At 43.0% G+C, this 24,603-nt stretch overlaps 1 protein-coding gene across 7 annotated transcripts in view; it reads right to left on the reverse strand.

The window, feature by feature from the left end:
* EYA1 (EYA transcriptional coactivator and phosphatase 1) overlaps positions 1–24,603 on the reverse strand; it is a 146,652-nt gene that overhangs the window by 92,184 nt on the left and 29,865 nt on the right. For 3 of the 7 annotated variants that reach the window (XM_073679430.1, XM_073679436.1, XM_073679431.1), the window contains 5 exons: positions 8,651–8,717; positions 7,708–7,853; positions 6,420–6,557; positions 1,575–1,657; positions 919–1,105 (listed from right to left, as the gene is read on the reverse strand). In XM_073679430.1, the coding sequence (XP_073535531.1) occupies positions 919–1,105; positions 1,575–1,657; positions 6,420–6,557; positions 7,708–7,853; positions 8,651–8,717 (621 nt within the window). The remainder of the gene's footprint in view (positions 1–918; positions 1,106–1,574; positions 1,658–6,419; positions 6,558–7,707; positions 7,854–8,650; positions 8,718–24,603) is intronic. The other 4 variants (XM_073679437.1, XM_073679433.1, XM_073679435.1 and 1 more) reach the window with 3 other exon arrangements.

Raw genomic sequence — 24,603 nt, forward strand, 5'->3', positions numbered from 1 at the left:
ATGCATTGAACAGACAGCTATCAGTGTTTGCCGTAATAAAGGCTGTCTGCTATAGTATGGGGGATTCGATTCTGATTCACAGCCCTGGTCTTTACTATTATCTTTAAAGAAAACCTGTCATGTAAAAAAGCTCTACTAACCTGCAGATATGGGGTTAATCTGCAGGTTAATAGAGTTCTGACATTGCGTGGCATCGGCACTGAGAGCCCCACTGCCGGAAGGAAACAAACTTTACTCCTGCCAGTATCGTTCAGCGTTCAGTCATGGGGGGTGGCACCGGCATGGGTTCAGTCACCACTCAGTGTATTGAGAGCAGTGACTGTAAACACGCCTCCAACACTGACTGACAGCAGGCGCTAATACTGAACTGCTGTCAGTCAGTGCCAGGAAAGAGGTTACAGCTACGACTCTTTGTACACAGAGCGGTGACTGAACCCACACTGGCGCCTCCCCTATGACTGGGAGACGACTGCTGCCAGGGGGAATAAAGTTAATTTCCTCCCGGCAGTGGGGCTCTCAATGCTGGCGCCGCATGGTATTGGTATCAGAACACTATTAGCCTGAAGATTAACCCCATATCTGCAAGTTAATAGCTTTATTTTACATGACAGGTTCTCTTTAATATGAGGCATGTGAAGTTGCGCTATAAGACTCTATACTATATTGACTCTTAGGATAGATTAGCAGATAACCCCTTATTAGGGCTCACACAGATTGGTCACTGTTCAATGCATTTCTTTATATTGAACCATCTATAGATGAATAGATAAATATGACAGATAGATGCAAACTTAGCAAAGTCTCAAAATGTAATAACCATATATATGGACATAGCTAAACACAGAGAGAGATAGCAGAACTTAATTGGAAGCTTAGATGAAAATGACCACAGCCCACTGATAAATGGTGGCTAATTACCTGTGGACGGATCTGTTACTGCTTGACTGGTGATGCCAGATGGTGGTTCTTGCAGCTGGTATGTTGCAGTAGTTGAGGGAATAGTGGGACTTGTGTTGCTACTTGTCATGTAGTGTGATGGATATGGAGAATTGTTGTAATACTGCGTATATTGACCTTGGCCAAAATTGGGATATGATGGATATTCCTAAAACACAAAACAAGTAACTAAATCAGGGTTTATCAAACATGTTGCTACTTTAGAGAAAATATTGTCAAATATAAGTGCAAACATATGTTGATGATACTTCCCACATGGAATTTATTGAGCGGCTTGTTTGCACATGGTAACTGATAAGTGAAGGGATTGAAAGAGTTTATGTGTGCCACAAATGTATCTATTTAACATGACCTAATATACAAAGGCAATACAAATGTATGTCGGGTGGTCGAACACATGGTACCCCTCCATCGCATTACAAGACCATTACTGCAGCACATCTGTCAGCAACGGAATTAAGTCCGGATTTATAACACAGCATGGAGAAACACTTGGAGGTTGGAAGGAAAACGTCACGGCCTCGGAGTTATTAAGGTAGGAACACAGAAGAAAAGGGAATTGGGGAAAAAAGGCTTGTTGTGTACAAGTAAAATATCCCTTCTTCCCCAACATTTACCTGCTGGGAGCTATTAAATCCTGTTGAATTTGTGAGTGAATTGCTTCCTGCATAGATTACTGATGCTGTGGTGAAACTGCTCCCTGAAATGAAAGGAGAAAATGCTTCAAATTACTGAAATGTGTATACACCCAGACCTCCCAGACTGCGGCATCAATAGGCTCCATGTGTCGGCAAGGTTTGCTACATTCATGACGTGAACAAGCCGAGGAGCGATCCTGATGACTCAGATCATCTGGAAGGAAAACCCACCTAACATGATGCATTTTGACTGACGAAAGACTGAGTATGGATCATTGTCTAACGGCTTACGGACCATCTCATACATATATTTTAACAGCGGACACGATTATTTTATTATTACTACAAGCACAGGCATTTATACACATCCATGAGAGAAGAGGAGTATGTGACATTTGGCTCCCTCGCCCTTGCATCATCTTAGCTACAAATACTGTGGAAGCCTCGGGCTTTACATTAGAATTCATGGAATGTCAAATGGTCACAAATAGACGGGAGAAGATTGCGGAGCAGCTTCCATGTATCGGATCGGTTAATGACTCCTAACGCTGTTCTATCTGGAGAATGATATCATATAGCATTTAAATAATAAATGATAAGAGTTGCAGATTACATGAAAGTTAAGATGGTCATAAACAGGTAACACTGATATCATATCAAATTTTATCATGTAGCTTTATCTATCAAGGAAAGTTTAAAGCACCGCTCCAGTGAGCTTTTTTAGCGTTGGAGTGGTGCTACTAAACTAAGGTTCCTGCCCCCTGTCTTATACTTACATGCTGTCATCTTCACCTTTTTTCAGTGCCACTTTGATCCCGCGGCGCCATCTTGTGACTGCAACTTTTGACTGGCTCAAAAGTCAGAAGCTACGTAACAAGCTCTAAGTGCAAGTTTATGTAAGCTAGAATGAGGCTCTCTTAAACTTGTATTGAGTTGTGACCACCCGGCGCACTCCAACAAACACTGAAGCCATCCGGCAGGTCACAAACTGCTGGAGACCGGTGGGATTGGCGTAAATAAAAGGTGAAGACGGAGACAAGTAAGTATAGTACTAGGGACAAACACAGTGAATGCATGGTTGCATTTTTTGCAGCATTTTTACACTTCCTCATTGCTTTCTATGGTGAAAAAAATTGCAAAAAATGCTGCAAAACACTGAAAGAAGTGACATGTTGCAGTTTTCAAAAATGCAGCAGTTTTCCAATTCAGTCAGGAAAAAAAAAAGAAGTGTGTGTATGAGATTTCTGAAATCTCATTGCTGGTACTGTAAAAAGCAGCTTTTAATTTGCATAAAAACACAGCAAAAAAAAAAGTAGCTGAGAAAAAATACTGACCGAATACTGATAGTTGGGCCGTGGCTTAATAGTGAACAACCAAATGGGGCCTTTTCTCTATTATCTCTTTAAAAGGGTTTAAAAAGGATCCGCTTTCTCCATAAGCAGTGTTACTCTTAGCCATTGGCTGTGTCTTATATAACAACCAATCTTCATACAATAAAGGAGGAAAGTTGCTTTACCAGATACGGTCCATGGATAAGAATGTACAGTATATGGGTAATCCCCCACAACCCCTAGTCTCAGTTATAGTATCCTCTGGACCACCTAGATTAGGGGGATATTCCTCATGCCCATGTAAATCTTTTTGGCTGATACCATAGAGTTTTGATCTAATGGCCACCTTCATTTTTCTCACATCAGATTGCTGCCCAGCCTGTTATAAACATTGCACATTCTACAATTCTCAGCAATAGACTTAAAGGTATGTTCTCAACTTATATTCAAGGAGGGAATACACCATTAACTTCGACCAGCAATGAATGCTTGGAGATTTCCACTGTGAAGACTGCAGTAATTCCACAGCGCTTTACAGACATTATGGGCACTGTCCCCATTGGGGCTCACTATCTATATTCCCTATCAGTACGTCTTTGGAGTGTGGGAGGAAAAAGGAGAACCCGGAAAAAACCCAAGCAAACAAGAGGCGAACATACAAATTCCTTGCAGATGTCCTTGGTGGGATTTGAACCCAGGACCCCAGTGCTGCAAAACTGCAGTGCTAAGCACTGAGCCACCCTACTGCAATAATATATTTTATTATTTTGTCAAAAAGGACATACTTTTCTTTGCAGGATTTATATACAGGATAGGTGACACATGTATGATCGCCGAGGGTCTAATTGGTGGGTCTCCCATTGACCCTGAGATCATGGGTCCTACAGTTCGCTGTGTGAATACAATAGTAATGCACATGCTCTGCAACCGCTCTACTGAATCCTAAGCATTTGGCAGCATTTCATTAGTTTTGTAGAAGTAAATTGAGAGGTGGCCATAAATGTTGTCAGGATCGCTGGCAGTCCCAACAGTAGGACCACAATGATCATACATTTATCACCTAATGTTATTGTTGGAATTTTTTCATTGATTCCTAGAGGCCTGTAGGGGACATGATCAGAATACAGGAACCTTATAAGGCAATCTATATTCTGCAATGGGTAATTCCATCTTCCCTGCTCAGCAGCCTTTGTGAGCAGTTGACACACAGCAAACTACCATGCGAATGTTGAGCAACCAGTGACACCCTGCCCAATTTTCACCCTCAATAGTATAAACATAAAACTCATGCAAATCAAATGTACATGATATAGAGAAGATAGAGAATGATGAGTGCAGCCTAACAACTTTCAGACAGTAATTATATAAATTGTTATGTTATTATAATATTGCAAATTAAATATGTTTGAGGTAAAATTAAAGAAGTTTGGAAAAAATATTCTTCAGCAATAAACTATGCTAAACCATTGTATCATAGAGCACAACAGCCATTGGACAATATGTAAAAAAACAAAGCAAACAATTCTTTAGATATAAAATATGTGCATGTTCTCTATATGTATATAGATATAGCTTCTTCTCTCACTTTTTATTTCCTTTCTCTTCTCTTTCCTCTCCTTATATATGTACTTCTGTGCGTCTAATAAAACTTTTGGTACTGGGATATAAAAAATCCCATTAAAACAACACATTTGAGTCCTAGGAAATCCTGTATTTTTGGGTCTGTTTGGATGGTTACAACATAGGTCTTAGTTTGAGATTTTGAACAGAAGTTCATTTGCTTCCTATAATCAGCCTTCTTGCCATGGGCTATGTCTATCATCAGTGTACAATATACGAGGCAGAAGTTAGTGCCGTCCTCTGGGGAAAGCTCTATGAAGGCCAGATGGGCTCTTTAATCCCAAATCTTTTCCCTTCTTACATTTGCTGCTGTTCAGACATCATTTGCACTGTTTTTAAAATGTCTCTCTCGGTTCCTGGCCATTAGACACAAACATAAAGTACTTTCCCGAAAATCTGTTTTCATTATAGACCATACAGAGAACAGTTGGTCTTTACAATGACTGCCTGAATGACATTTTGGTGAGAAAACACTATGTCAAAACAGGTTACTAAATACCATATAAACTATATTTTTCTATATCTGTAATAACTTTTTATTTTTTATGCCCCATAATACACATTAAATCCTCATTTCAAATAATAATTTGTATAAATACAATTACATTTACTTATTACTATTCACGTGAGCAGCTTTGGAAACAGTAACATATATATATATATATATATATATATATATATATATATACACATATGGTATTTATGCTTCCTTCTTTACTAATATATATATACCAGATGACTTGCAAAGTTCAATATATAAAAAAAATTGAAGCAGCACTCTACTACTTTTTACCATGACTCTGGAGTACTGGCTCACTTTTTTGTCTTATATATCTATATACTATATATATTTATAGATATCTATCTAATTAAAAAAAAATTGTCTATCTAATATATATATATATATATATATATAAATATCTTTATATAATTACGGTATATGTAATTATGTAGAATTATATTAATATTGCATAGTACTCACAATAATATTTATAGATAGAGGGATAGATAGATTTTTTTGCATTAGATAGATATCTATATATCTAATATAAATAGATATAAAAATAAATCTATTTACAGTATATACATATATAATTATGTAGAATTATATTAATATATTATACTCATAATTATATTTATATTATTAATATAATTATATATTTTATAATATTAGTTCATTATTATATATAATTATATTTACGATATATAATGTTATATTTAATATCATTATTCATTATTAATTTACAATGTTTAAACATTTTTTCTGGAAATAAATTTTACAAACATTTACCAAGGCAAAGAAGAGTAATAATAAAATATTCTGTTTCATTAACTTTTTAATTATTATTATTATTTTTTTTTAATTAACAAGAGAAACATTTGAGAGGCATAATGAAATATTGATATTTCAACTTCTGTATATATAGTGTATGAACCCATGTTCTCAAAAAGACTGATTAAAAGAATATCTATACCATAGAGCCTGCTGAATGGCACCTTTACAAATAGCGTCAATTGTTTGCATTTCAACCATCTGTAAAGCAGATCAAGCAGAGTGGCCTCACTTAAGGGACTTTGTATCAGATGGTCAGTCCAGCAGCACTGTGGTTACTCAGCCAACAGTTCAAAGGTACAGAGACCTCACCAGATTCTGACATGTCCAGGATCAATATGCATTAAGACAGCGAGACAGAAGTGTTATTTCTGGAACATCAAACACCATCAGAAAAAGCATTAGAGTCTTTAATCCCAATGTTATAAAAAATTATGCCAGGTTCGTATGAAACAGTGATGTAAACAATGTAGATATTACAAAAGACAATATGCCATAAGAAACAACCAAACAATAGGAATATTTAAGGAAAATCCCTACCTTGCATTTGGTAACTATATGGAGCTTGGCCTGTCTGTGGTGCACTGAAGCTTGAACTGTAGCTTTGAAATCCCGCTTGTCCTGGGGATTGAGACTGCGGTAATCCTCCTTCTGTCTTGATGCCTGCCCATAATGCACCTAAATCAGTTAGTGACATCAGATTTGTGTGTCCAAATGCAGTTGAAGAAGACATCTTAATCTGCACTAATATGATACATTTCAACAATTGGCCTAGGCTGACGATGGAATTGAATGAAAAATCAAAACATAGACATAGGCATGAATCCTGGAATGATACTCACAGAATATATAGCAGAAGAGTCATACCAAACATTGGCAAAACTTAAAGCTCCAGGTCCCCAATTGCAATATCTACAATTGGGGAGAGCCCAACTATTGCAATATCAATATCAGAGTACCCAACTATCACAGGGACTTTGTAGTATTGATCTTCTCATATAGGTCAATTAGACCTTTTGGGGAACGCTTGCTTCCAGGGCCCAGGTGTAAATGCAAACCCTGTGCCCATTAAAGTTATGCCCATTGTACCATGTGAATGTCTGAGTTGTCTCCTGATACTGCACCATTCCAGCAGACATCTCTAACAGCAAATCTTGGCACTTGTTTCTCCATCCACGATAGCATAAGAGAAGGTACAAGTCTCTCCCACTATCCACCTGATCATGTGGTAAGAAGGGGACTTCAAAAAGAAAAGCAGGTCACCATAGACCACCAGCAGCTGCAAGGCCACTTCTCTGGTTTTAATGTCCTTGACTGATGCTTTTTTAAGTCATGAAAACTCAACCTAAGGGCATGCAGAGTCACGAGAATTATTCAGCTCCATCAACTACATAAACTTCAATGCCAAAAGAAAACCATTTCAATGACTCTTGAGACAAGTGACATTGCAAACGTTAGAACTTCTCAGCCAGTTTTGGAAACCTCAAATGATCATAAATTTATTTGAGGACCAGGTGTTAGTGATAAGTACTAAAATCCAGAGCATTTCTTGTAAAGTACTTTGGGAAATGTGACTGCAACAGCTGGAATGCTACGGTTGACATACCCACAGTATATAGTTCTTACTTCTTGAAACTTCAGATATTCACAGCAATAGTTAAAAATATAGTTTTTTCAAATACAGCCTTTCTATATTTCCGAGACTACTTATAGATGTGTAAATGTATATATATATTAAAGTTTGCTGAAAGGGTCTTCTTGTGTCTGTCAAGAAGAAAAGTTAGGTAGAATGGAAAGAGTGACATATAATTAATGACAGACTGCCTACCGTAAGGAGGAATTCCATAGGGCTGTCCCGGTTGGGGGTATGTAGCATATGCTGTGGCTTGCTGCATTCCTGTGGGGAATGGAGTCTGCCCATATGCAGCCATCGATTGTGAGGAAGGGGTGGGCAGGATATGTGGGTAAGCTCTGCTATTAAAAAAACAGAAACAAGAAGAAAAATACTTTACTAAAAATAATGACTTGTCAACATCTTCATCAACATTACTTCTCTGGTGAATTAAAAACCCTAAAAAGCATACCGAGCTGACGGATTCCAGGAAATGAGTGTAGTAGTGAATGAAAAAAAAAGCAAAAAAAACCTGAACTTTAAAGTCCAGTCCCCGGGTCCAGGAAATGAGAGGAATAGTAAAGTGAATATACTCAGTCACAGAAAAGGATACATGAAGTGTAAAAAAACTGAGTGTAATACATTAGGGAACAGTATAAACAGCAATAACAGGGGTACATTTACTAGAAAAGGTTAATGTATAATTTAAAGGAATTTTCTATGATCTCATTTATGTATATGGGTTGTCAGCAACTCTCATTAAAATTGGGTCTGGAATGTCCTCCTTTTCAGTATCAGAGGTGTCTCATGGCTTTCAGACTCCGCCAATATGCACACACTGATATATTATTGCACGTAGTAATTTCAGAAAAAAGAGGTCAGAGAGAAAGAGAACATGGAAGAGGGAATACAATGTTACCTTTAGAGGAAAATAGAGGAGAAGATTAGGAAAGTTCAAGAGACAGCAGGAGACAGGACAAAGAGCGTAAGAGCAAGTAAAAGCGGTAACCCAATGCCTTCACTGTCTCTTAGAGCACAGCATTGCAATATGTCAGAAAGCCGCCACAATGAACTGGCAAGTATACACAAAAAACACTCAATGACAGGTTTATGGATGCCATGTGTTTATTTCATTAGTGCATAAAGAATGAAATCTTACTTGGATGGGTAGATTTGTGGGGAAAACTGGTGCGTTTGTCTGGGGCTAAATCCACTGCTTCCAATTACTGCATGTAGAAAAAGTGAAAGAAACTCAATTAATTATTCGTACTAAGGAAATACAACAGTAAGCATATGAAGATCATAAAACATTATAATCGCTGTTACATAGATTAAATAATATGAAATTAGAAGATAAGTTATTACAATATTGTATCATTTGTTGGCGACACTCAATGTGCTCAAATTTTGTCATCTAGAGCCATTTTCAGAATACATTTTTTTATGCCACAAATACGTATATTAAGTGAAATTAATGGGACACGTTTGTATGCTAAGGATAGAAACACATGGAGGGAGGATAGGGGGTGGCAAGATTTGGCTGCCGAAAACCATGCATGTCTACCACAGTTTTTTAACTTATCATTTAAAATTGTTTTTCTTTCTTTTATTGTAAATGATCTCACTGTTCTGCAGGTCAACCTAATTGAAAACTTAGGCGGCGTGCATGTTTCTGGCTGCCCCAGTGTGTTTGTTCCCTAAGAGTGGGTTCACACGCTTATACCACAGGCATAACAATTTATTATTTTTAACATACTTATATAGATGATTCTCCCTACAGGCCATGCATTTAGGCAATTTGTGATCACTGCATCTGAATGAAGCTATAGTAAGTAATGAATGATCTAAATAGTTGCATTCATGTAAAAAAAGCTGTATGACAATTTTACAGATACATTGCCATTATTAATCTAGGAAACTGTATTTGATATTGTAAAAAACGATCTATAGCAATCTATAAAAACGAATGGCATAAGGATGGCACATAGATGGCAAAACAGATGATTGATAATCGTCCAAGTTTTCTTCATAAAAATTAGACAATCATTCATATTCTCATCTAACCGTGGCCTTAAAATGATGTATATTTGACAAGTTCCCTCTTAGAGCTAAGAAGATGTAAGTGCTTCCAGGCTTACAAACATGCAGAACTTCCCAGCCAAATCCCTTGTATTTACAACTCCCAATCGCATAAATAAAATACAGGGTAAAATAAAGGATTACTAAGCTTAGTAATGATTCCACGCTGATGTCCTATGACATAGGAGGGAATGATTTGGGTATGCCTTGTAGGAATATAGTTAAAATAATATTTATAATAATTGTTCTTCCCATCATTCTACAATAGTCATGTCTATTACACACAGCTGTATATGCATCAATAGGGATAGAACTGCAAACATTACTAACAAACTTTCCTTCCTCACCATCACCGAAACCTGGCTCACCCCCTCTGACACAGCCTCCCCAGCTGCACTTTCATACGGCGGATTTCATCTCTCTCACACCCCCCGCCCCAGCAGCAAGCATGGTGGAGGAGTTGGCTTTCTCCTGTCAGATAACTGCTCCTTCTCACATATCCCATTGCCACCCTCCCCTCTTTTGAAGTGCACTGTGTGCGCACCTACTCCCCCTCCAACCTCCAACTGGCTGTCATTTACCACCCCCTAGGGCCAGCTACCACCTTCTTAGACCACTTCACCACCTGGCTACTCAATTTCCTTTCCGCTGACATCCCCACTATCATCATGGGTGACTTCAACATTAGAGATGAGCGTTGTTCTACTCGAACTGTTCGCCAATCTCAAATTCGAGCTGTTTTGGGCGGTGTTCGAGCCGGTCGGCGAACACGAACAATTTGAGAAAAATTCGGCTGTTCGAGGTTATGTTCGATAACTGTTCGTGCACCAAAATCATAACTGGACTTTTTCTCAGTAATGATGAAAATTAATGTTAATACGCAGTTTGAGTGTACAGCGGGGCGGGGGGAGGGGCAGGGGATGGATCTCTGCAGGAACAATCAAGATCTCCATTTTTTTTTCTCTTTCCCGCATTTGCAGTGGGGAGGTGCAATCTGTCAGCCTATCAGCAGCGCACACACGGAGCGAAGTGCTTTTTTTCACACAAGCAAGGGCATGTGTGATTGGCAGTGTATGTCACATGTCCTTGCCCTATAAGACCAAGCCATTTTCCCCGTCGCCACCATTTTCTCACTGCTGCAGCTGCGTGTTAGACGGCACCGCTGTTGCTGTGTGCGCTATACCTTGTTAATTTCAAGCCAATTTTCGCACAAATATACAGATAGCTTGGGAGTAGGGAATAGTTGTGATTGCAGTCCTTTTAAGGACTAGGTTACAGCATTTCCTACGACTTTTATCAAGCAGGTCTGTGCTCTTAAGTAGATAGATTGTGGGAGTAAAGACTAATTGTAATTGGAGTCCTTTTCAGGACTAGGTTACATCAGTTCCTATCAGTTTTTGCCAGGCAGGTCTGTGCCAGTGCTGTGCAAGTTTTTTTCACAGCATTTGGCTGAATCTAGCAAAGCTAATCCTTTTTGGCCTATTGCAGAGTGTGTTAGTCAGTGGAGTAGCCTATCTGTGTTGCAAGATATACCACCTGTGTATAGAATACCAATTTTTTTACTGCACCTAGTGAAGTAAAATCTTTTGGGCATAGCATCATTCTATTAGTCCATCTATACTGACCTCCATCAGGTTGCAAATTAAAAATATTTTTTTCCTGCATCTAGCTCTGAAAAAATATTTGGGCTTCTAGCAGTGTGTGGGACTTGGTCTATTAGTCCATCTATACTGACCTCCATCAGGTTGCAAATTAAAAATAATTTTTTTCTTCATTTATCTCTGAAAAAATATTTGGGCTTCTAGCAGCGTGTGGGACTTGTTCTATTAGTCCATCTATACTGACCTCCATCAGGTTGCAAATTAAAAATAATTTTTTTCTGCATCTAGCTCTGAAAAAATATTTGGGCTTCTAGCAGTGTGTGGGACTTGGTCTATTAGTCCATCTATACTGACCTCCATCAGGTTGCAAATTAAAAATAATTTTTTTCTTCATTTATCTCTGAAAAAATATTTGGGCTTCTAGCAGCGTGTGGGACTTGTTCTATTAGTCCATCTATACTGACCTCCATCAGGTTGCAAATTAAAAATAATTTTTTTCTGCATCTAGCTCTGAAAAAATATTTGGGCTTCTAGCAGTGTGTGGGACTTGGTCTATTAGTCCATCTATACTGACCTCCATCAGGTTGCAAATTAAAAATAATTTTTTTATGCATCTAGCTCTGAAAAAATATTTGGGCTTCTAGCAGTGTGTGGGACTTGGTCTATTAGTCCATCTATACTGACCTCCATCAGGTTGCAAATTAAAAATAATTTTTTTCTTCATTTAGCTCTGAAAAAATATTTGGGCTTCTAGCAGTGTGTGGGACTTGTTCTATTAGTCCTTCTATACTGACCTCCAGCAGGTTGCAAATTGAATATAATTTTTTTCTGCATCTAGCTCTGAAAAAATATTTGGGCTTCTAGCGGTGTGTGGGACTTGGTCTATTAGTCCATCTATACTGACCTCCATCAGGTTGCAAATTAAAAATAATTTTTTTCTGCATCTAGCTCTGAAAAAATATTTGGGCTTCTAGCAGTGTGTGGGACTTGGTCTATTAGTCCATCTATACTGACCTCCATCAGGTTGCAAATTAAAAATAATTTTTTTCTTCATTTATCTCTGAAAAAATATTTGGGCTTCTAGCAGCGTGTGGAACTTGTTCTATTAGTCCATCTATACTGACCTCCATCAGGTTGCAAATTAAAAATAATTTTTTTCTGCATCTAGCTCTGAAAAAATATTTGGGCTTCTAGCAGTGTGTGGGACTTGGTCTATTAGTCCATCTATACTGACCTCCATCAGGTTGCAAATTAAAAATAATTTTTTTCTTCATTTAGCTCTGAAAAAATATTTGGGCTTCTAGCAGTGTGTGGGACTTGGTCTATTAGTCCATCTATACTGACCTCCATCAGGTTGCAAATTAAAAATAATTTTTTTCTGCATCTAGCTCTGAAAAAATATTTGGGCTTCTAGCAGTGTGTGGGACTTGGTCTATTAGTCCATCTATACTGACCTCCATCAGGTTGCAAATTGAATAAAAAAATTTTCTGCATCTAGCTCTGAAAAAATATTTGGGCTTCTAGCGGTGTGTGGGACTTGGTCTATTAGTCCATCTATACTGACCTCCATCAGGTTGCAAATTAAAAATATTTTTTTTCTGCATCTAACCCAGCCAATAGTTTTGGCCTAATACCACAGTTTGTCCACTCAGCTCTGCTCGGTTACCATCCATTGTTTTTTTGTGCAAACAACTCCAGAGTTGTGAATTAGTTAACCACCAAAATGAGTGGAAAAAGGCCTGCTGCTGGTGGAAAGGGGAATAGGCGTGTTGGGAAGGGGAAAAAAGGTTGTGTCCGTGGGGTAGGTGCAGAAGAAAGACCATCTTCCAGCCAAACTAAAATGACTACTTCTTTTAGCGGACAATGTGATAAGATCCCTTTCTTACGGCCACGCCAATCGCTACAAATTCCAGATGAGGCACAAAAACAGCAGGTGCTTCAACGGATATCAAGTGCTCCTTTAAGTGGGCTCTCCTCCACATCAACTTCAACATCACAAATACTCCAGTCCTCAAAGGTGTCACCCAAATCGCACTTGCTTCCTCACAGCTCCCAAATCTCCAGCTGCCCGTCTGAGTATGAGGTAGAACAGATGGTTGAGTCTGCAGAGCTGTTTACTCATACTATAGCCTGGGAATCAGAGGTCGACTCCAGCGCTTCTGTGAATCCAGACGAGGAAATGATCTGCACTGATGCCCAGAATCTTTATGAGTCGGATCCAGGACCAGACGCAGAAGGTTCTGACCATAATGTAGACCCTCATTCCCAAACTGTAACTCCTGTTGGTGGAGACAATGAGGAAGACGATGATAAGACTCAAATACCTGATTGGAGCGACAACTTTAGTTTTTTGTCAGGGCAGGAACAGGTTGGCTCTGAGGACGACGGGTGTGATAACGCACAGGGTGATGATGATGAGGTCGGAGATCCCACTTACTGTCAACCCACAGTCAGCCAAGAGATGAGGTCAGCAGAGGAGGTGGAGGAAGATGCTAGTGACGACGAGGTCAGGTTGCGCCTTCCTGGACAGAGACGTAGTACTGGAAGCACGTCAACAACTGCATCCTCAAACACAACTCTGCCTCTCACCACAAGTCGTGGTGGCTCTTCAGGTCGCATGGGTGCTAAGCCTTGCATAGCCTGGGCATTTTTTCAGATCGATAAAGATGACCCAACTCGTGTTATCTGTAACATTTGTCAGCAAAAGCTAAGTAGAGGCCAAAAAATACATAGTTTGAGTACTTCATGCATGAACCGGCACATGGACATGAAGCATAAGTTGCAGTGGGAAGCTCAGTGTGCTACAATGCGGCCTAGCCGGCCGGGCCAACCACCGTCTGCCATATCTTGTGCATCCGCGGCCTCTTCATCCTCTGTGACTGGGGGGACAGCAGTCACACCTGTTTTGGGGCGCAGACCTGCCACCTCTTTACCCGCAACAGCCAGCGTGATTGGCAGGTCATCATTTTCTTTGGAGGTGGTAACACCAGCTGGTCTTGAGCGCTGTCCGACATCGATAGCACCACCTTTGGATCAAGGCAACCTAACATGTCCGCCTGCATCTTCCTCACAGACCGGCAGTTTGCCGGGGACACCCTTATCAACCCCGTCTAAGCACAATAGCCAGCCCTCGGTCCCTCAGATGTGGACAAGTAAAAGACCATTTCCTCCTAGCCATGAGAAAGCTAAGAGGTTGAATTTCACCATCTGCAAGCTCTTGGCTACAGAAATGCTGCCTTTCCGCCTGGTGGACACAGAGGATTTTCGAGACCTTATGTCCGTCGCAGTGCCCCAGTACCAGATGCCCAGTCGGCACTACTTCTCAAAGAAAGGTGTGCCTGCGCTCCACCAGCATGTCGCCCACAACATCACCGCTTCTTTGAGAAACTCTGTGTGTGACAGGGTGCATTTCACCACAGACACTTGGACGAGTAGGCATGGACAGGGGCGTTACATGTCGCTGACTGGGCACTGGGTAACTATGGTGACAGCAGGACAAGGGGCTGCTGTCCAAGTCTTGCCGTCCCCACGAGTTGTGCGTCAATCCTCTTTATGTCAAAGTTCCTCCACTGCTTCTGCCTCCTCAACCTCCTCTCGGTCTTCCACCTGCACCCAAAGCCTGTCTGGTCATGCCACAAGCTTTCTAACTGCGCAGAAGGGATCCTGCACACCTCCTTACTATGCTGGCAGTAGGGCTCAACGTCATCAGGCGGTTTTTACATTGAAATGTTTGGGAAATGTGAGTCACACAGCTGAGGAGTTGTGGTCAGCTCTGGAGAACCAATTTCATGAATGGTTGTCTCCACTGGACCTGAAACCAGGGAAGGCCGTGTGCGACAATGCTGCAAACCTGGGTGCGGCCCTTCGCCGGGGCAATGTCACACACGTGCCTTGTATGGCTCACGTGTTGAACCTGGTTGTCCAGCAATTTTTAGCCCACTATCCCAGACTAGATGGCCTTCTGCAGAGGGCACGGTCGCTGTGTGCTCACTTCCGCCGTTCGCATCCCGCAGCTCAGCGACTTACATCTCTACAGAAGTCGTTGGGCCTGCCACTTCACCGGCTAAAATGCGATGTGCCTACCCGGTGGAATTCAACTCTGCACATGTTGCAGCGACTGTGGCAGCACCGACAAGCCCTGGTGCAATACGTTCTGACGTATAGCCTGGGCCAACGAGATTCAGAGGTGGGGCAAATCACGCTGGAGGAGTGGTCTCAGATCAGGGACCTATGCACCCTTCTGCACAGTTTTGAAATGGCGACGAAGATGTTTAGTGCTGACGATGCCATTATCAGCATGACTATTCCGGTGATTTACATGCTGGAGCACATGTTAAACAGAATTCGGAGTCAGGTGGTGGCACAAGAGGAGGTGGAGGAAGTAGAGGAGGAGGAGTTGTATGCGGAAGGGCTAACATCTGCAAGGTCCAGACGGTCGGCAGCACCAAGGCGGCAGGCATGTGAGGGTGGGGGAGATGGTTTTACCAGGGCGCATGGTAGCAGCCAAACTAGTGAGGAAGGTGCAGGAGCCCAGGAAGAAGTGGAGGATAAACTGATGGAAGACTCATCAGATGAGGGAGACCTTGATCACATTTCTGTTGTGCGAGGTTGGGGGGAGAGGACAGAGGAAGGAAGCATGATTGTTACCTCGCCACCAACACAACAGGGACTTGGTGCTCCTGGATGCGCAACACACATGAGTGCCTTCTTGCTGCACTACCTGCAACATGACCCTCGAATTGTGAGAATTAGAAATAATCCTGACTACTGGGTTGCCACACTGTTAGATCCCCGGTACAAAAGTAAATTTGCAGAAATTATTCCTGCCATAGAAAGGGATGCACGCATGCAGGAGTATCAGCAGAGACTGTTGCAGAATCTTACATGTGCTTTTCCACAAAATACCAGTGGTGCACGTAGTGAATCTCACAGTTCCAACTTGCCAACCGTGGGACCGTCAAGTGTTCAGCACTCAAACCGTAACAGAACCACAGTATCTGCTGGTAACATCAATTTTGCGGAATCATTTCACCACTATTTTAGCCCATCCTTTGCAAGGCCACAGGAGACAAGAAGTCTGACGCATAGTCAACGCCTAGAGACGATGCTACAGGAGTATCTCCAAGTAAACATTGAAGCCACGACTGTGTCCCTGGACCCTTGCTCTTTTTGGGCTTCCAATCTGGATAAATTCCCGGAGCTAGCCACTTACGCCTTGGAGATCTTGTCATGCCCCGCAGCCAGCGTTCTGTCTGAACGTGTGTTCAGCGCTGCTGGTGGTGTGCTGACAGATAAGCGCACGCGGCTCTCCACTGATAATGTAGACAGACTCACGTTCATAAAGATGAACAAATCATGGATCCGAAACGACTTTTCTACCCCTGTGTCATCCTGGGGAGAGTAAAAGCTTGATGATTGGTTAAAATCACCCTACCAACCGTTTTAAGCTTTCAAATTACTAATCATGTTTATCTGTATCTTGACTGGAAAATAATTTGGGCTTTGTAGCAGTGTGCAGCACTGATCCTATTAGGCCATCTATACTAAAGCTTCACCAGATTTAAAATTAAAAATAATTTTTAGCTGCATCTAGCCCGGAAAATAATTTTGTTGCTCCGAGATGCGCAAGACACATAGGTGCCTTCTTGCTGCACTACCTGCAGCATGACCCTCATATTGTCAGAATTCGAAGTAATCATGACTACTGGGTTGCCACACTCTTAGATCCCCCAAACTTTTCGATCAACCTTTTCATTTTAATAAAGACCAAAAAAATGGTCATTTTTGAAATTATAAGCATTAGCAGGTTGTTAGAAACTGAAATCAAACAGTTTTCAACTCAAAACTTTATTCTAGGTGATGTTACATTTTCACATAGGACCCCTTGTTCGAAAGGAGCTTCTGAACTCTCTCGTCCATTGAATTTGTCAGGTTTTGGATGGTCTCTGCTTCAATTGTTTTGCATGAGGACAGAATACCCTCCCAGAGCTGTTGCTTAGATGTGAACTGCCTCCCGCCATCATAGACACTCCTTTTAATGATGCTCCAAAGGTTCTGAATGGGGTAGAGGTCAGGGGAGCATGGGGGTCACACCATAAGTTTGTCCCCTTTTATGCCCATATCAGCCAGAGATGCAGATGTTTTATGTGCAGCATGAGATGGTGCATTATCATGCAGAAAAATGATCTTGCTGTGAAATACACGGTTCTTCTTCTTGAACCATGGCAGGAAGTGCTGTTTGAGAAAATCCACATACATTATGGAGTTCATCTTTAGCGTCTTCAGGGATCCTAAAGGGGCTGACAATCTCTCTCCCCATGATTCCAGCCCAAAACATTACTCCACCTCCTCCTTGTTGGTGCTGTAGCCGTGTTTGCGTGGGGTGTCCATCAACCAGCCATCCTCCACTCCATTCATCTGGACCATCGAGCGCTGCACGGCACTCATCCGTGAACAAAACAGTTTTGAAATCAGTCTTCATGTAATGTTTGGCCCACTGGAGCCGTTTCTGCTTGTGTGAAGTGGATAGAGGAGGTCGACAGGATGGCGTATGCACAGCTGCAAACCTCTGAAGGACCCTGCATCTTGTTGTTCGGGGGACGTTGGAGGCACAAGCAGCTTCAAAAACTTGTCTGCTGCTATGACAAGGCTTTTTTGCCGCTGCTCTTTCAACCTGACGTAATTGCCTGTAGGAAAGAGTCCTCAATTTGCCCTTATCAGCACGCACACGTGTGTACTGTGAATCAGCTACATACTTCTTGATTGCCAAGACACTTCATCCTGATCATCGCACAATGTTGATTGTAGTCATGCCTTGACCTAAACACTCCACAATTTGTTGCTTCTCAGCAGCCGACACATCCTTTTTCTTTCCCATTTTGGCAGAAAATGTAGGCTGCTTAATAATGTGAGAGAGCCTTCTTAAGTAGTCTTGCCTTTCATTGGACACACCTGCCAAACTAATTAGCACAGGTGTCTGCAATTGCTTACAGTGATATAAAGAGCCCTGACACACATCACCATCAATGAGTTTAACTGACAAACAAACAAATTCTTCCCTTATCACTCCTAAACACTTTTTGCATAATAATTTGGAACGCGGTGTACATGTGCTTTTCCACAAAACACCAGTGGTTCACGTAGTGAATCTTACAGTTCTAACTTGCCAACCGTGGTCTGTATGGAATTGTTCAATAAAGGGCCCAAAATTAAGATAACATAGATGGGAGAGGTCTCTATGAATAGGAATTCCTAAGTATTTGATACCCTGTGAGGGCCAGGCAAAGGGAAAGTTGGACTGGATGGAATCCTATATGTATTTAGGGAGGGAGACATCGAGGGCCTCAGACTTCGCTGCATTGATTTTAAAATTTTACCATGTAACAAAGTGATCTATTTCAGCCATAACAGCAGGGATGGATATATGTGATTGAGTGATATATACTAGGACATCATCAGCAAATAGAGAGCACTTGTACTCGGTGCCTCCCACCTCAATCCACCTAATATTGGGGTTATGGCGAATTGATGAGAGCAGGTGCTCCGTCACTAGGATGTATAAGAGAGGGGACAGAGGACATCCCTGCCTTGTCCCATTGGTGATTGTGAAAGGTGATGAAAATGTTCTGACGCACCCCATGGGCCTTGGGACACCCGGAGCCGGACCCTTTTTGGTGGATGCTGGTGGTTGTAGTCTTCGTGGCGGCGATCCGGTTCCGTGGCTCAGGGCGGTCAAACCAGTGGCGGAACTATTTATGTGGTTTTGATGTTTAAATGTCCGACTACGCCACCCGTGGATTGCGGTCAGAGTGAACCGCCGCTACAGGGCAGACCGCTAAGGCTGGTGTTGTGGGTGCAGCAGAGCGTAGCATAACTCCCCACGGGAGGAGTATAGCCTCAGGGCAGTGTATGCGGAGGATGGGGGTGATGGTGCAGGGCAGCAGCAGTAACGACACGGAGTCAGTGATGCAGTTCAGGGCCTTTACTCACAGTTCTTATTATCCAGACCACGTCTGCAGGTAACGGCTGCCCACGTCGTACTGTGCTCACCAGGTGAGGGGCTCAGGCAACTCCCAGATAACTTTGGAGCGCTTCACAGGACCCCCTTTGTGTGTCCTTTGTCTGGCCTTTCTTACCAACACTTCTGTCCGGCTGCCTCGGGCCTCCTCTTGGTAAACTTGGCGCCAGTTTCCCTGACCCTATGTGGTGCCTTCCTAGCAGGTGGAGCAAGGGGCTGCGCCACATAAAATGTCAGAGCCTCCAGTTTCTAGCTGAGGGTCGTTTCCTGCCTCCACTAGTTCGGGGACCGATCTCCCCCTTTGGCCTGACCCCTCCACGCAGGTGGATTCGGGCGTGCGGTGGCGACTCGCCCGTCCGCACCCCTGGGATCCCTTCATTCCTCGTTTCTGGAGCCTTCTCCGCTCCTCTTCCTTCCTTCTCCCTCTTGCAGGCCTGGGCCTCTGTTACTAGGCCCGCCTCCGGAGCAGAGCTCATGCAGAGCCCCTGCTCCCTGCCACTTCTGCTCAGACTTCTCTGCACTGAACTAAGATGGTGCCCACCTTTTATACTCCCTTCTCAATGCACCCAGGAACTGCTTCCTCCCTGCTCCTGCACTGCAGGGTTCCCCTTCCTCAGTGTTCCCTCCCCCCACTCCAGCCAGGGACAGGGACTGTCGTGCCCATCTCAGGGGCATATTGGTCGCCCTGCCCCACGGCAATGTGGTGTAATGCATGCAGGTGTCGGGTCCTGATCCACACTCCATCCTTATCTGAGAGTGAGATATCACACCTCTGGGTGAGGTGCAATACGTCTGTAGCAACCGAGCCCTCGGTGCTACAGTTCCATTTATCTTCAGCCTAGGTGACGTATTGTGATACAGGGCCGTGATTTTGGCTATAAAAGGGTCCCCTAGACCCCTACCCCAAGCTTTTTAAGAGAATCATATATGGCGTGCCAGGAGACTCTATGGAATGCTTTCTCAGCATCCAACGAGAGTATCTACTTACAAATTTTTAACTGCATCTAGCCCAGGAAATACTTTGTGCCTAGTAGCAGTGTCTGCTAGTCAGCGGATTATCCCGGCTGTTAAGCAAGCTACACCACCTGTAGTTTGGACACTTAATTTTTTCAAAGGAAATGCTTCGGGACCACGGGATACTCAGTGAAGAGCATCAGGAGGCACCCCAAGGCATAGGGGCTGGGACTGGCACTAGGATGCCTTGCGGTGGACAGCCGAGCTCGATCCTTATAAAAGCTTTTTAACTGCAGCAGCTTTAGTGGACGCTACTGGAGCTGGAATTACGCGGCTGCTGGCATGAGACTTGCCCTCCAATAGATCCTTGTAAATGGATTTAAAGTGTATTCATTCAAATTAGAGGGACAATTTAAATTAAAAAGCTTAGAGCTGCCTCCACCACAGGGGGGCTCTCTCGACCCACCAGCGGACAGGCACCAGTATTGGGAGAGGGGGGCTGGCCGTCAGGGTTCACCGCGGCTCTGGCACAAACCCGGCGACACGGAGGTGGCACGGGCAGGAGCGGACTGGCCGTCTCGGCTTCTCACTTTTTGGATTTTAGAAGGGCATGACATGCCTATATCTGTGTCTCCCCCTCCTTTTACTCCTCCACCTCTTTTCTTTTCGCATGACTATATGTACTTGTCACTTTTCCATGTGTTAGTTGTGTCTTCTGAGCAGTTTGTCAGCTTTTGGACACCTTTGAAGGTGTTTTCTATGTGTTTCTATGTGTTTTTGTTTGCCTGCCATTGGTTTTAACGGTGTTCGAAGGTGTTCGACGAACAGTTCGACGAACAGTTCGGCGAACACACGGGTGTTCGACGAACCGAACCGAACTCGAACACTACGGGGGTGGCTCAACACTATTCAACATCCCCATTGACACTTCCCACTCATCTGTCTCTAAGCTTCTATCCCTCACTTCCTCCTTCGGCCTCGCTCATTGGTCTTCCACAGTCACTCACAAAGATGCACACACACTGGACCTCATCTTCACCTGCCTCTGTTCCCTATCTAACCTCTCTAACTCACCTCTCCCTCTTTTTGACCACAACTTACATTCTCTTCCCTCTCCTCTCCAGGTCCACAATCCCCCATCCAGAAACTTGCACACCATCGCAGAAACCTCAATCACCTTGATCTAAACTCACTCTCTGAATCGCTTCTCCCTCTTAAAGACATAAATTCCTTACATGATGCAGATGCTACTGCTGCTTTATATAACACCACAACAGCTGCAGCTCTCAATTTGGTCGCCCCCCTCACACATACCAAAGCTCGCAAAATCAACAGGCAACCCTGGCACACCAGCCTGACTAAAGAACTGAGACGGGCTTCCAGAGTTGCTGAACGGAGATGGAAAAGGCATTCAAACAGTCCCTCACTACTTCGAAGTCCACACTCACTGCATCAAAACAGATCTACTTCTCATCGCTCATATCGTCCCTGTCTCACAACCCTAAACAGCTATTCAGTAGTTTCAATTCTCTCCTCCGTCCCCCAGCTCCCCACTCATCTCAGCTTAACACTTTGCCTCATTCATCAAGCAGAAGATTGACAACATAAGGCAAAGCTTTGGCTGTAAGTCCCCACAGCCCCTTCCCATAACTACTCAACTCTCCTTCTCCAAAACCAGCTTCTCCGCCATCATGGAAAATCAACTTTCCTCTTTACTCTCCAAGTCACATCTCACCACCTGTGAACTTGACCCAATCCCGTCCCACCTCATCCCAAACCTCACCACAGTTTTCATCCTAACCCTAACCCACCTCTTCAACCTGTCACTAACAAATGGCATCTTCCCCTCATGCTTCAAACATGCCTCGATCACACCCATCCTCAAAAAGCCCTCCCTTGACCTATCCTCTCTGTCTAGCTATCGCTCCATCTCACTTCTTCCCTATGCCTCAAAACAACTGGAACAACACGATGACTCTGATCTCTCCTTCAAACCTCATATCCAAGCCCTTTCCACTTCATGCCGACTCCAACTCAGAAATATTTCCCGGATCCGTACATTCCTCAACCATGAATCAGCAAAAACACTAATGCATGCCCTCATCATCTCTCGCCTCGAATACTGCAACCCCCTGCTCTGTGGCCTCCCTTCTTACACTTTTGCACCCCTGCAATCTATCCTAAACTCTGCTGCCTGACTAATCCACCTGTCCCCCCATATTACCCTGCCTCTCCCCTCTGCCAACCCCTGCACTGGCTCCCCATTACTCAGAGACTCAAGTTCAAGACCCTAACCTTGGCATACAAAGCCATCCACAACCTGTCTCCTCCATACATCTGTGATCTTGTCTCCCGGTACTACCTGCACGCAACCTCCGATCTTCACAGGATCTCCTTCTCTACTCCCCTCTTATCTCCTCTTCCCACAATCGCATACAAGATTTCTCCTGTGCATCCCCCCTACTCTTGAACTCTCTAACCCAACACGTCAGACTCTCGCCTACCGTGGAAACGTTCAAAAAGAACCTGAAGACCTACCTCTTCCGACAAGCCTACAACCTGCAGTAACCCTCGCTGCATGACCAGCTGTGCCCTCACCTACTGTATCCTCACCCCCCCCTTCTAGATTGTGAGCCCTTGCGGGCAGAGTCTTCTCTCCTCCTGTACCAGTCGATGACTTGTTTTTGTTCAAACTATTGTACTTGTTGTTTGCTACTTATACCCTTTTTTCACATCTAAAGCACCATGGAATTAATGGGGCTATAATAAATAATAATAAGAATAATAAACAGTGGTCATCATGAGATGTTATACAGTACATCTTGCACTTAAAGTTGAGCCATTTTTAAAAGTATTATCTGATAGAAATATTTTTTATTCATATTCAAATGGACCAAGCATGCATGTATTTCCAAATATGAGAGGGGAGTGAACCACTACCATAAGCTTCAGGTGGTGGCTTATTGGGAGTTGACATTTCACAAGGCTCCTCTTCCTTTCAATTGACATCATCTTTCAGGGAAGAGTCCAGGATGCCCCCCTATAAATATTAGATGGTCAGCTGATTCAATTAAAATCATTAGGTTAGACCAGACCTGGGCAAAATGTGGCCTGTGGGCCACATCTTGCCTTCTAGCTATTACTGTCTGGCCCGCGGACCAACGAAGCCAAAGAGCTGAAAACATTGTACCACAGGTGTTCGATCCCGCCCATGTCCTGATTTCACCGCTATCTGCATCCTTGAGAATGCAATGGCGAAGGAAGTTGCCATCGGCTTCTCATTCCACCATTTAGTGTGTGTGACTGAGACGACAGCAGATACAATGACATCACTACATCATATCAGCTGTGTGGAGCCTCAGTGAACACAGCAAAGACTGGAGCAGAGTGTCAGGGAAACAAGAGAGCGAGAATGAGGTATGTGTGAATGTGTGGGGGCTTCTACTGTATATAGGGGTACCTGTGAGGACCATCGTACAGTTTGGGGATCATACAGTGTATAGGGGGCTTGTGAGAATATCATGCTGTCTGTGTGGGAGGGCTGTGGGGGACATCATGATGTCTGCCTGGGAGGGCTATGGGGGCCATCATGCTGTCTGTGGGGGAGAGCTGTGAGGGTCATCATACTGTCTGTGTGAGAGGGATCTGGGGGCCATCATAATATCTGAGCAGGAGGGCTGTGGAGGTCATCATACAGTGTGCGGGAGGGCTGTGGAGGCCATCATACAGTGTGTGAAAGGGCTGTGAGGACATCATGCTTTTTGGGGGGCTGTGGAGACATCACACTGTGGGGATATCATACTGTGTGGTGGGAGCTGTTAATCAAGGTACAAGGACTGAATAACAGGAGCAGTACGATTTATAAACTTTATAAAAAGCAGTAAATTATATGATGTTGATTAGTTGCCACTCGTAAGATACATGTTACAATCAGACCTATTGTAGCATGTACTATTAGTAGCAGCAAGTCAGCAGACTTGATTCTGCACAATATTAAGTGATACAATTATTATTAATAAAAAATAATTATAATTAATATGTTAATATTAATACTGAGCACAATTAATTTCAGCCTATTGGTACGGCCCTCCACAACAGTCACGGACTCTCATGTGGGCCTTCGGGAAAGTTAATTATCCACCACTGGGTTAGACCAACATTAAACTAATGCACATGGTGGACTTAAAATCATTTAAAAAAATGACAGGTTGATTAATACACATTTTTCATTATATTGTCTGGTTTAGTAAATTTTGTTTTCCAATACTCTGTTAGGAAATTAATAAATTAAAGTCCTCAATAATTGATCTATTAGAGAGCAAAGGGGGGCCGCAAGAAAAAGTCTTTAGGTCTTTAGGACCAAAGTAGCACTTCCATGCTTTACCGAGACACCCCAATGATTTCTATGAGAATTTTTCACTGCTTTATTTTCCTGTAATGGCAAGTCAGAGGAGTTTAACA

The sequence above is a fragment of the Phyllobates terribilis genome, unplaced genomic scaffold (genome assembly GCF_046119375.1).
Source record: "Phyllobates terribilis strain yellow unplaced genomic scaffold, ASM4611937v1 Scaffold_4__5_contigs__length_816908805, whole genome shotgun sequence".
Classification (NCBI taxonomy): domain Eukaryota; kingdom Metazoa; phylum Chordata; class Amphibia; order Anura; family Dendrobatidae; genus Phyllobates; species Phyllobates terribilis.